The following is an 11,943-nucleotide window of genomic DNA, read 5'->3' on the forward strand; positions in this document are numbered from 1 at the left end:
AAAAGGAAAAAAAAAAAGGGCACCAAAACAAAGATCGAGCCCTCAGTAGCTGCTTATGTTCACATCAAACTTTGGGCACTTCGGTAGCTTTGCCAACGATCCTTGTGACCACTGCACTGTAATTACAGGGTGTTAAAATCTCCCGGTTCGGAAGCGGCGCTCGGGTCGCCGTGGAGGAGCTGGGTCAGCTCGGGCGTCCAGCTCCCCTCGGCAGCGGGAACCTGCCAGCGCCCCGGGCTGCCCACCGTGGACCCAGCAGCTGTTTTCACTGCGTTTACAGCTTTTTTCTCTATGATTTCTCACTTTTTTAAAACAGCTGAGCAGGCGGAGCGAGGGCTGCAAGCAGCCYGGCATGTCCACCCAGCGCAGGTGCCTTCGGTTGAGCATCTCCCAGCTCGGCCCCTGCCCCTGAGAGCTTTTAAAAGGGTGTGAAGACTGAATTGCACTTATCTCCAGAGCCGTTTCCTTTTGAGCGTTGCTACCTGAGATGACAYAAAGCAAAGGATGTTAAAAGACAGATCGACTTCTCGCTCCGATCCAGTCTGGGAGGTTTGCACAAATGAGGCAGATGTGTCAGTATTTTGGTTCTTAGGCGCCGGCCCGGAGTGACAAGTAGCTGTTCTGCGCTGCGCGGCTCCACGTGCGTGACGTACGGGGCGTGCGGGCCTCGTGCTGCAGACCCGATGCTGGTTAGGATGGTAGCTGTCTTATATGTGGGCGCAGYCCGGTTGCCCTAGGCCTCGGATGTTTGCAGCAAGCTTATTTGGTCTGGAGGTGGTAGRTGAGGGCCAGCTGTGCTGGATCTGTGGAGGGTGTGGATCTCTTACAGAGCCTTGGGAATTTGGCTCCAGAGAGAATATCTTGAAGTTTCGGTTGAGCATTTCCCCGCTTGGCCCCTGGTACGTCGGTCACAGCAGCAGTCCTCGTGGAGACGCTGCGGGGCAGGGCTCGCTCCCTCTGAARTGAGCTAACGGACCTCCTCCATTTTATTTAACTGCAGCGTTTTTTTGGTTGGAAATTGTAAAAGAATCTTCAYGTTTTACAATCGTACCTTAGTCTTATCAGATGGTGACAACAGGAATGGAAGAGAAGGGATGATACACTGCAAATAGGTGGAGCGTGGCTGCCTGCAGGTGACTTACGTTAGCGACCCTGAGCTGATGAGACCAGTCACCCGTTCAAAGCACAGCCCAAGAGGTGGCCGTCTCCCTCGGATGACGGCTCGGAGGTGATAGCCGGCTGCGTCCGAAGGCGCTGCTGAGCGGGCTCTTCCCGCCGCTCAGGTGTGGGGGGCGGCGCTGGCTGCCCCGCTGCCCCTTGCACACGCCGCACCGAAGCGGCAGAGTCGCCGCGGCCTCCTCCTGGCTTTAGCCTCGGTGCCAGCGGCCTCCAGACTTGCTCCGCGCTCTCCCTGGGGCTCTGCGAGGAGCCGGCCCCTTGAGGGCTGACCTTCAAACCTCGCCGCTACCACCCCTGCTCCCTCCCACGTCCGTCCTTCGCTGCCCGGAGCCTCCCAGCAGCTGTCCTCTGCCTCTCTGCCTTTGCACCCTCTGCCCTCGAGCCTAGAGCAGTCTCCTTGCGTACGTGGAGGGGCTCTCCCCTCGCCCAAGACCTTCCTTGAGTCGCACCTTCCCTGCAGCCCTCAGACAGCGAGCCGGGGGGGTTGTGCAGCCCCTTGGGCCTCTGCCTGATTTTAGGGTGTCCTGGGCACCTCCAGCTCCGCTGGGCTTCGGTGGCTGTTCTGCCGCATGAGCGCCGCAGGGCAGGGACCTCTTCTCCTTCCGTTTGTACGGCCTCCAGCACAGACAGAGCTTGGTAAATAATGATAGTGTGATGAAGCGTTTTAGATGGAAGAGATCTGACAGCCCCCATTGAATGTGACGTGAATGCACAGCTCTGTTCCCTGTCCTCCCTGCRTGCAACAGCCCTATGCTCCTTAGGGCAGGAGTTACTTACCGTTCCCTATCTCTRTAGAGTCGAGGGCATGGTTAGTTCACCAGCACGTTCCTGCTGCCCAGCAAAAGAAAGTAATGTTCTCTCTCCTCCTCTGGCTAGCAGACTGCTTGGTGCACGAGGTGCCTGCTGGAGCGAGGCAATAGCTTTTCATTTTCAGGGCCTCAGTCCATCTCCAAGTCTTAGTTTGGTCTTGTCTGGCTCCGTGGAAATACAGGCAAAGTGCAAACATTGAGATCTTTGCAAACAGAAGCCAGAGTTAATGTCCAAACACCTTTCATATAGTAACTGAAATTGCTGGCTACAGGAGCGAACAGGGATTTCCTGGTCTGAATTCCTTCTGACCATGTGCGACTTTGTTTAAAGCAGCCACTCGCATTCAGCATCTCCTGGGTCCCATCTGGAGCCTGAGTGGGAAATTGTGCTCCTAGCAGTGTTTTGAGATGTAAAAATCAGTAGTGTGGAATGGCTGCGAAGGATGCTCAGCGCACAGTGAGCAGGCTAGGCAAAATACGTCCTTAGGGCTCACCACTGTGCGAGTGAGGCAGTGCAATGCGTGATTTGTGGGCTATTAGTAATTCAACAAAGAGACTGCAATGGGGCTCACTGGAGGACGCAGGCTGGATCGGCAAGAGCCTCTATAACGTAATTGTACGTAGCACTTCTCCCTGGGAGGAATSCAAGGTATCATTTGTGGGGTTGAATTCATGTCGTAAATCATGGGGCACATGGCARACTGCATTCACTTAGACTGCCTCTTCTGCATCCTTCCTGGAAACTCATCTAATCAGAGCTGGCCTCTGGCACACCAAGGTTCAAACATCCACCATTTGTTAATTGCTGGCAGTAGAAGTGCTTTTTTTCTTTTTTTCTTTTTTTTTTTTTTGCCTTGAAATGTGGAATCCCTTCCTAGAATTGCGTTGGGGACTAATAAAAGCCAGTGCCAGGTTTAATATACGCTGTCTCACAAATTATCTGGATTAAACACAAGGACTGTGTACTGCCAGAGAGGGGATATTCCCAGTTTAACACTGCTTCTGGGCCATGGAGATCGCAAGACACTGGACCTGAAAACTGTGATGCTCTTATGTGTGTGGGAGGAGTTTGGCAGGAGTGCTTGGAAGTGGTCATATTTGCCTGAGCTACAGAATTAATTGCCATAAAAACTATGGTTTTGTAACCAATAGTTACAGCTGCAGGAAAGATCAGAAAGCATCTGAATAAATCAAATTAACTACCTCCAGCTCCATCCTTATGAGAGCAGAACCTTTCAGGGTAAAATCAAAACCATAGTCTTTTTCACTGCTAGCTCACCCACCTGTGATACTAAGAGAGTGATAAGTCCAGGAATACAGTCAGCTAAAACAGGAGGAGGTGGAGACTGCTGTTCTGCATTATTTGAGCAGGTTAGTCTCTGCTGGCGGCTCAGAGGAGGCATATAAACTCAGAGGGGGGCAATGAGGCGGCAGTTTGCCCCTGAAGAAAGCATAGTAGACTCACAGAGGCCATCCAGCCTTGCAGTCTGACCCATCCCGTTGGATGGACAGTGGTTCCCGTTCATTGCTAAGCTTGCCTGTGCCTTGACTTCTTTGCTCCTGACTCTGGATCTGACGTTTTTGCTGCCCAAAGGCAGAGGGTTCACCTCCACCTTGCAGTTTGGGTCTCTTAGTGCTTCCTGTTCTACCTCGGGCTGCCGATCTCCCGTGCGAGCCTTGGCATCGCACTGTGAATCCCGCGAAAGCCCCGACCCGCCGGCTTTCGTCTCGCCGCGTGCCCTCGCGCACTGGCGAGGAATAACCTGCCTCACGTGAGGCTTGAGCCTCTCGTCTTTCGTGCCTGCTCCCTCACGTTCCCATGCAAAAGAAGAGCGTTGGAAAACGCTTTCCCCGGTTCCTTCCCTCCTTCCCTGCAGGCTCGGGGCGCCCGAGGGGGCGGCGCGGGGCCGCCGCGGCGCGTTCAGGAGGTTGCGGCGCTGGACAGCTCCGGCGCGGCTCGGCCCGGCCCGGCCCGCCGCAGGGCTGCTTCCTCCTCCTCCTCCTCCTCCTCCTCCTCNCGCCGCAGGGCTGCTTCCTCCTCCTCCTCCTCCTCCTCCTCCTCCTCCTCCTCCTCTTTCTCCTCCTCCTCCTCTTGGCTCTGTGGCTAGAAACCTTTCTGGCTCTCTTCCCCCTCTCCTTAGGGCCTCTTGCCTGCCTTGCCTCCTTCCCTGTGTTTCTCCTGCGTCGCAGCCTCGTTCCTTCGCGAACACGATCAGCCACCCCGAAGCCGGAGGCTGTCTCTTGGCCACCGTCTTGCTCTGATGGCCTCAGCGGCATCAGAGCCAGCTCTGCCTCTTCTCTCGTCATGCAGCATTAGTACTGACTTGGTTGGACACAGAGCTGGAAGCAAAGCAGAGCTGCAGGGAGACTGGAGAAGCTGCTGGTCTAAGGGAGAGCAGCTCCCAGAGGGAGCCAAATTGAAGGGAGGCCATAAAGTGTGCACCAAGCTAATGGACAGAGGGCAGCCCACACGGGGGGATGTGGGAGAAAGATTTATAAATCTCTCTAGAGAGAGATTTATGGGGAGCCCTGCAAGAGAGAGGTGATGGCTGCTGAGCAAGCATGCGCGTGGAGGTGCAGAGGACRACCCAGAGGTGCCAAGCAGAAGGCTCGCCCCGAGGGTGGTGGGGAAGTGAACACTGCTCTCCCAGGGCGTGATGGCTTCATACTTAGGAGGGGCAGCAGCAGCTGCTTAAATTGGCAGACTGTTAGCATCTGCCCTCAGGGTTCATCTGCTGACAATGTGTCCCTCCCTCAAGACTTCCCTAGCTCTCCTGCTTGTTGAGCCCTCAGTAACGTGGATTTAAAGGAAGCTGTGGTGCTGGTGTGATTCTGGCCTGAAGCTGGGAGAGATTCTCCCTCCCAGCAGCTGAGGCCACAGGGTGTGTTTGGGRCTGCGCCGGGCCTGAGGAGGGGAGCCTTCCCCGGAGCCATGCTACAGCAGCGTACCTGTTCCTGGCAGGCATCTGGGAGGAGGGACAACTGCAGAGCGCTTCCTAAATCGTTTTCCTCTGCCTGGCCTGCTGGGTGCCGGTGCAAGGCGAGCGGAGAGGCTGTGCRCTGCGAAGGGCTGGGTTCGTAGCTCAGCTCTGTGACATTCTGCTTTTGTCTCCTTACAGGCCAACCCTGCTCCCATCATCGTCAACACCGACTCGCTGGAACAAGGGCTCTCTGTAAGTCTGCTGGTTTTGCTTCGCTTCTTTTGAACTAACAGTTTGTTTGCCCTACTCGGTGGTGCAGGAATAGCTCCTCCAGCCCAGGGAGGCCCTGGCAGGGTGACAGGGAAAGCTGGTACCCGTGCTGCGTCCCCGCAGCATCCCCTGACTGCAGACCTCCCCGGGGGCTGCTCTGCATCCACGGCATGCTGAGAAGAATGCGGACAAGGAGGCGAATGCTGCCGAGGCACCAGTGCAGGAAGGGTACAAGGCACGAGACCCTGGTCCTGTGGGCAGCAAGGCCATCTCAGCAGTGCTTGGTGGCTCTGAGTGTTAACAGCCGTAGTACATTTTGCACTTCTGGCTTAGCATAAAGATAATCCTCCTAGGTTTGTGGCAGAGAGGGTTTGTGAGCTGCTGCATCCCTTACCAGAACATTTGCAGATCAATTCCTGCAGGGAGGAGGAGGGAGCAGGGCACAGAGCTGCTGAACGGCTGCATGGATTTCTGCAGCTCTGGCTCTGTGCTCGTGGGGCRCTCCTGTTTTTCCCCAGCTCAGCTGACAGGTTGCCAATGTTGTGTGTTTTACACCTGGTCTTCCTGGGATGTGGCAAATCACAGCCACCTTCCGCATGAGTGAAGGGGCACCTGGACTCAGTAGTGGTGTTGGCTAGTCTTTGGACTTGGTGGAAGGTTRCAGGTCACTTCCTTTCACTGCACCTTTCCTGCAAAGAATGGGAGATTTCAGCCTGCAGCTGGTTCTGCAATAAGCTCAAAGCMCATCAGATCCATGCTGGGCTGATGGGTCAGGGCTGGCTAAAGGAAGGGAAACTGAGCTGGGCCCTCTGCCAGCCTGGCCRTACTGTTTAATTATGCCTTGAATGCTGAACCAAAACCACCTGGCATTCAGGAGGAGCTTAGATGGTTCCTCGCTCAGCCTGGTGGTCCTGGGTCCAGCAGCTTCATGCAAACGTGGCAGCAGAGAATGACCCTCCGCAAAGGCTTCTCTCTCCAAACCCATGGCTCGGCACGGTGTTTGTGGGGGTGGGCACTTCCGTCAGGGTGCGGGGCAGCTCCCAGGGCTGGGGGGAAGGACGCACTACCTCGCAGCCTCACCAGGGTCGTGGCAGGCATCGTTCTACAGGGAGCTCAAAGGGCTGCGATCCCTTGAGGCACTGCAAGACTGGAGTGGGGCGAGTGAGGATTTTACTGTGGACAGGACAGGGAGGTGTTTCTGGACTGCAGTCTGATTCCTGTCTGGTTTGCACCCCCCCCCCCCCGGGTGGATGTCGCTGGCCCCTCTCTCCCTGCTCAGCTCTTCCTCTCCATCCGTGCCACGTCCTCCCTCCCCAGGCTCTGCGGTGTGCGGAGGGGAGCGCAGGCTGATCCCGAGGGCAGCGAGAGATGAGCGCCAGGGCCAACGGCACACTCTGCCACCCGAGCCGGGCCCTCGAGCCCTGCAGAAACTGGCGGCGGCAAGCCCACCTGCGAGGAGGTGCCCCCTTTTCCTTCGCGTCTTGGCCAGCAGCCCCTCCGTGCCGTGCAGTAAAACCCCCAGTGCCTGGCGGGTGCTGGCCGGTGCGCACTGGGACCCTGCGCCGGTGCCGTGCCGGAGGGCGCTGCTCATCCGGGTCCCCGGRGGAGCCCGCTCCGGGCGCAAGGCAGCCTCCCCAGCCTCGGTTTATCTCCTGTCAAGGCTCTGGCTTGGAAACCCTCCCTTCCTCCTCCGTCGTGTCACGACAGCGCAGCTACGAGCCTCCCCCGCCGCGAACGCGGTGCCAAGCGGCTTGCGGAGGACGTGCGTCTGGCGAGGCTGTCCCCCCGCTCCGAGCCGGGGAGAGCCCTGCTCGGCCCTGCCGCCTCCTCCGGGGAGCCAGGCTCCCTCGGGGCCCAGGAAAAGCGGTGCTCGAAAAACCCGATTCTGCGCAGTTCTGCAGGTCAGCAAAGGAGCGACAACAGGGGCTTTATCCGGAAGAGAACGCGAAAATGGCAAGCCTGGAAGCACTTTTTTAACAAAAACAAAAGCCGAAGCCTGTTGGTACAGCATGTATTTGGAAGAGTTAATGTCACTTCTTCCAGTCTTTAATTACTTAACTATTCAGTGTTTTACTTAATGATAAACAGATGGATGTAGTCTAGTTCCTTCCTGTTCCAGCTCCATTGATTTTGTTGGACTAGCTGCTGGGCTGAATTTGGCCCCGGCTGTTTATCAAGAAGTCTGCTCCGCATTTCAGTCTCTCCGTCCACCCACCTCCGTCCCCGAGAGCGTGTGGCGCTAGCAGCGCCGCAAGGYGAGCGCTGCGGAGCTGGGCCCTGCGCGCGATACCCGAACAAAACCGCGTGCATCTCATGAAACTCCTGCTGCGTTAAAAGGCTCCCGTGAAGGATAATCCTTGTGCTGGAGGCAGGTTTGCGTGAACCCGCCCGTAAGTGAGCACAGGCTCTCTGCGCGTCCCTGGCTCCCCGGTGCCCTTACGYGGGGCTGCTGCTCCCTTCCGAGGGGTGGGAGCCCCGATGCCCTCGCAGAGTGCCCTTTGGGACGCCCGCTGCCCCGGCAGCCCCTGCCAGGACTGCAGCGTCCTTCCCGTGTCCCCGCGTGACTTCTTGTTAAACCAGGTGTGATGCACATCCCCTGTTCGAGCTCCGTGCCCGAGCTGCGGACGAGCTCGGTGGGGGATCGCCTGTGCCAGCTCAGGGATGTTGCACCCAGTTACACTTACTTATTTTGCACAACAGGTCCGAACAGGGAGCCGAGGAAGCAGGGTTCCCATTGCAGACAGTGGCCTCTGTGTTTTGGAGCTGCCTCTCTGAAGCTGAGACTATTTACTGCTGCCAAGGGTGCACGGAGGCTGCTGCCAAGCAGCCCGAGCGCGAGCAGGGAGGGTCACGCCGAAGCCCTGCCATCTCCTCGAGGAGYCGAGGGCTTCGTAGCCTGCTTCCCTGGAGCTCCCGGTCGGTGCCCCGCTGCCCCCTCGCTCCCACCTTCGAAGCTCCTCTAAAAGCCAGSTCCGAGCTGGCCAGGTCCTTCCTCGGAGAGCCCGATCCCTGCYGAAGGAGGCTGCCCGAGCGCGGATCAAACCTAAGCTGAGGCCGCGCTGATGCCTCGCACACCGTGCCGCTGCAGCCCGGGTAGCGACTCGCGCGCCGGCGGCTTGGCGCGTGGGCTGGCCGCGGGCTGAGCGAGAAGCTGTCGGGCTGTGATTCAGCCCCCTTCCTCCTGCCGCAGCTTAGCAGGCTCGTGCCCGCTGCCCTTCGGCAAGCTGCTCCGCGGAAGCGCAAAGATACGGCCGAAAGCTGGGGGCACAGGGCGCCGAGGCGTGCCCTCCCTGCGCCCCGTCCCGCTGCAGACCGTTGAGCTGTTCGGGTTGGTTTTTAAGAACCTCATCTTAAGCTTCTAAATTTGCTTTTTTTTTTTCTTTTTTTTTTTAAATATATAAATGGACTCTCTGGCAAATTGCAGAGCGCGGTCCACGTGCGACGGCGCGGCGTTGGCCGGCTGAGCCTGCAGACAGCTTGCAGTAGCTCTGGAAGGTGTGCGCTCTTCTGTTTGTCGCATGAGTGTTATGTTAACTCTGCAGCCTTCTGTTGATGATTTAAATGTCACCATTGCTGACTATTTCCCTGCTGCTCCGAACACAAAGGAGAAGAGTAAGCCAGAGAGGGACACTCCTTCCGGCGGCCTCGRGCGGGCTCGCAAAAAACAGTTTGCTTTCGTCCCCCTGGAAGCAGCTGCCGATGAGGACTGGGAGCAGCTAAGCAGCCTCTGACGCCTCGGTGGAGCGTCACGGCTGCCCGGCGAGCCGCGGACCCGCGCGGCGTCCCCGGCGGCCAGCGCACGGCGAACCGCGGCCGTCCGGGACGGCGCAGCACGGCTCGGCTTTGCCRTCGGGGAGCGGCCGCGCTCGGCGCCTGGACGCCGGGGCGCTCGCTTCGTTGGCCCGTTCCCTTAGTTACGTGGTGCGCGTTAAGTTCTCCGTTTGGCTTCCTTATGCAATTAGCTGCCTGTCGCGTGAATTCGGGAAACGTAATCCGAGCTCGAGGCTCTCGGCGGGCTGCTCCCCGCGCGCGGCCCGGGCCCCTTCCCGCTGCTGCTGCTCTTGCGCCGGGGCTGGCGCGCTGCTGCCTCTCGGCGCGGCTCGCAGATTGCCAACGTTTTCGGCACATCCCCATCCCGTAGGTGCGTGTGCGCTGTTCCTCTGTGCCCGTGGGTGTGCGCACGGCTGTCTGCGTGGCAGTCGCGCTGAATGCCAAAGCACAGAGGACAACGTGTGTAGTAACGGAGGCTGCCAGAAACCCGAGTCGCTGGAGAGCCGCGGAGAGGCAGAGCCGTGAACGGCGCGCGAGGCCGCCGGCTGCGGCGACGAGGCGGAGCCGGAGCCGGGGGGCGGGTTGCAAAGGCGGCGCGGGACAGAGCGGGTGGGATGCGAGAGGGGAAGGGCCGTGTCCCGCTGACCTCGCAGGGGCTTCCTGCGGCAGGAGAGGACGCGGTTTCCCGTGCTGAGGTTTGCCTTGATCTGCGGCTAATGCCCAGGCAGGAGTCCAGCCACGTGCGCCCGTACGTTCATGGACAGAAGGCGAGACGGAGGAGTGGGCTCTCCCGGTGTTTCGAGCTTGGATGTCCTGATGTCTTGAAGCCCTCCCAGTGGGGTGGCCTTGTCCAGCTCTAGGCCCAGCGCGTGTTTTCATAGCTATAGAGGCCTCAACTGYGCTGCCCAGGCTGCATTAGAGGTGTCCAGGTGGTGGGGCCTGGCGTCCAGGAGCGGTCGGTGGCGCCTCGGGAAGGACTGGGCACCAGTGGGGCTSGGCTGCCTCTCTGCAGCCGGCCCTTGCAGCGGTGGGAGGTTAGTGAGCCCACTGGGGCACTTGAGCAAAGAGTCTGTGGCAGCAGGAGAGCTGAGGGGGGCTAAAACATGGAAGAAGGTCACYGCAGCCCCCAAGAGATGTGATCAGAGCATGAGAAATGGAGAAGTAAYGGCTTCCCAGCAGGATGGGAGAGCAGGACGGTCCGGGTGTGACTTGCTGYGAGGGAAATACCAGAGCTGAGCGCCTTGGGGCTTGTCCAGGAGACCTTCCAGGCTAAGGAAGGCACCAAGAGCACCACAGGCTGGAGGAGATGCAGATTAGCACCACTCCTGYGCCCCTGCCCAAGGGCAAGCCTGTGTGCTCCATCTCCACACGCTTGCAGGGTGACAGTCGGGACAGAGCCTGGGACCGTGGTGCTGTGATGTGAGCGTCCGTGAAGCAAGACCAGGTGCCCGCGTGCACCTCGCCCAGCACCCTGGGGAGCAAGTGCTGCTTTCTGAGCTCCTGCAGGTGCAGGTTGTCCCTCTCCCAGACGCAGGCTGGGAGAACTCAAAGCTGTGTTGGGCTCCGCGGGTCRGCTGCTTCCCACCAAGGCAATCCCACAAAACACCAGCGTCAGGAGCGTGGTGAACAAGGCAAAGGGCTGAAGAGAGGCCTGAGGAAGAYGGGAATCATTGACGGGGAAGGCAGAGCTGGGAAGGAGTTTGTAAAGTCACTGAGTCCAACCCTGCTCCCCTCCTGCCCGTCTTCCTTGCATTCTCCTCGCACCTCTGATGAGGAGGACAGTCCCCGCAGGCTGTCCGTTTGGTGCTGCGGAGCCTTTTTACCCCCAAACTTTCCTAATCTGAATCGGCCCTGCATCAGTTTAACCTCCTGACTCCTTGTCTTGGCCATAGTGGACGTAAAAGACCTAAACAGCTTTGAAGCTGGCCCTGCTTCGGGAGGGCTCGAGCAGAGATCTCCAGAGGCCCCTTCCAGCTGAGTGGACTCTTTGGAAGTCTTCGGCTTCTCTGGCCGAGGCCCTGCCGGTGCTGGCTGCAGCAGAGGGTGAGCACGCACGTCTCGGGGGTGACGGATCCCGCGGTCGGATCCCGGGCTGCTCTTCCACCCGGACGCCCGATTATTCCCACCGATAGCGAGGGCCCTGCAGCAGCTTCGCCAAGTCTCCTTACGTCGTCTCGGCCGACGTCTTCAGCCCAAACCGTGTCTTCAGCGTGCGGTAGCCGCGGCCGGGCTCGTGGGCCTTTGGCGCTGCCCCTTCTCATGGTGGCCTCAGTCATGCGAGGCTTGAGTTCATCCACCCCCAGAGTYGTTGTTGCGCTCGAGCAGAACGAGCTCCAGGTGCTCTCGTTACCCGCAGGAACGTCCCATCGCCTTGCAAGTCTTGCGAAATTTTCGGCCTCGGCAGCAGTTTAGGTCCTGGAGCGTGGGGAAAAAAAAGTGTTTGTATCCGTCTCGAAACCGCCACCTTATTTTTCCGTGTGTTTTTGGCTATGGGGAAACAGAAGTTTTTTGACCTGTGCATTTAGCATTCCTTATTTTAGCCGTCCTTCCCCCTGCTAGTCCGTCCCTCGTTCCCCTAATGACCAACGGATCGAGTAGAGTAAACTGTTCGCAGTCGCGCTTCCATTTYTAACGCTGCGTGACCGAGGCGTCGTTTCTCTCCGTGGGGCCGGTCGTGGCCCTTTTCCCCGCTCGCCCCGTGAGCCGAGAGAAGGGAGGGCGCGACGGAAAGCGCGTTAAAATCGGGGCGGGGGGCAGACGGGAGAAGGGCCGGGGCGAGCGACCAAGGGCCGGCGTCCGAGGGCGACTGCTGCCCCTAGGAAGAGGGGGGTCCGCGTGGGGCTGTGACGCGCTCTCTCCCTCTCCCCAGGTGAACGGCAGCGATGGGATGTTTAAATACGAGGAGATCGTGCTGGAAAGGGTAAGYGCTCGGGCGGCCGGACGGGACCCCTCCGCGGCTCCGTCCGCCCTGCCCCGGGGGGGACCGGAGCCGC

General features: G+C 59.0%; 1 protein-coding gene across 1 annotated transcript in view; it reads left to right on the forward strand.

The window, feature by feature from the left end:
• The window catches only part of DLG3 (discs large MAGUK scaffold protein 3), a 62,913-nt gene that overhangs the window by 19,167 nt on the left and 31,803 nt on the right, over nt 1–11,943 (forward strand). Inside the window, exons 5-6 of the mRNA XM_085325529.1 lie at nt 5,108–5,161; nt 11,820–11,870. Of these exons, the coding sequence (XP_085181655.1) occupies nt 5,108–5,161; nt 11,820–11,870 (105 nt within the window). The remainder of the gene's footprint in view (nt 1–5,107; nt 5,162–11,819; nt 11,871–11,943) is intronic.

Source organism: Rhea americana, unplaced genomic scaffold, assembly GCF_003343005.1.
Source record: "Rhea americana isolate MKP2758 unplaced genomic scaffold, rheAme1 scaffold_98, whole genome shotgun sequence".
NCBI classification, from domain to species: domain Eukaryota; kingdom Metazoa; phylum Chordata; class Aves; order Rheiformes; family Rheidae; genus Rhea; species Rhea americana.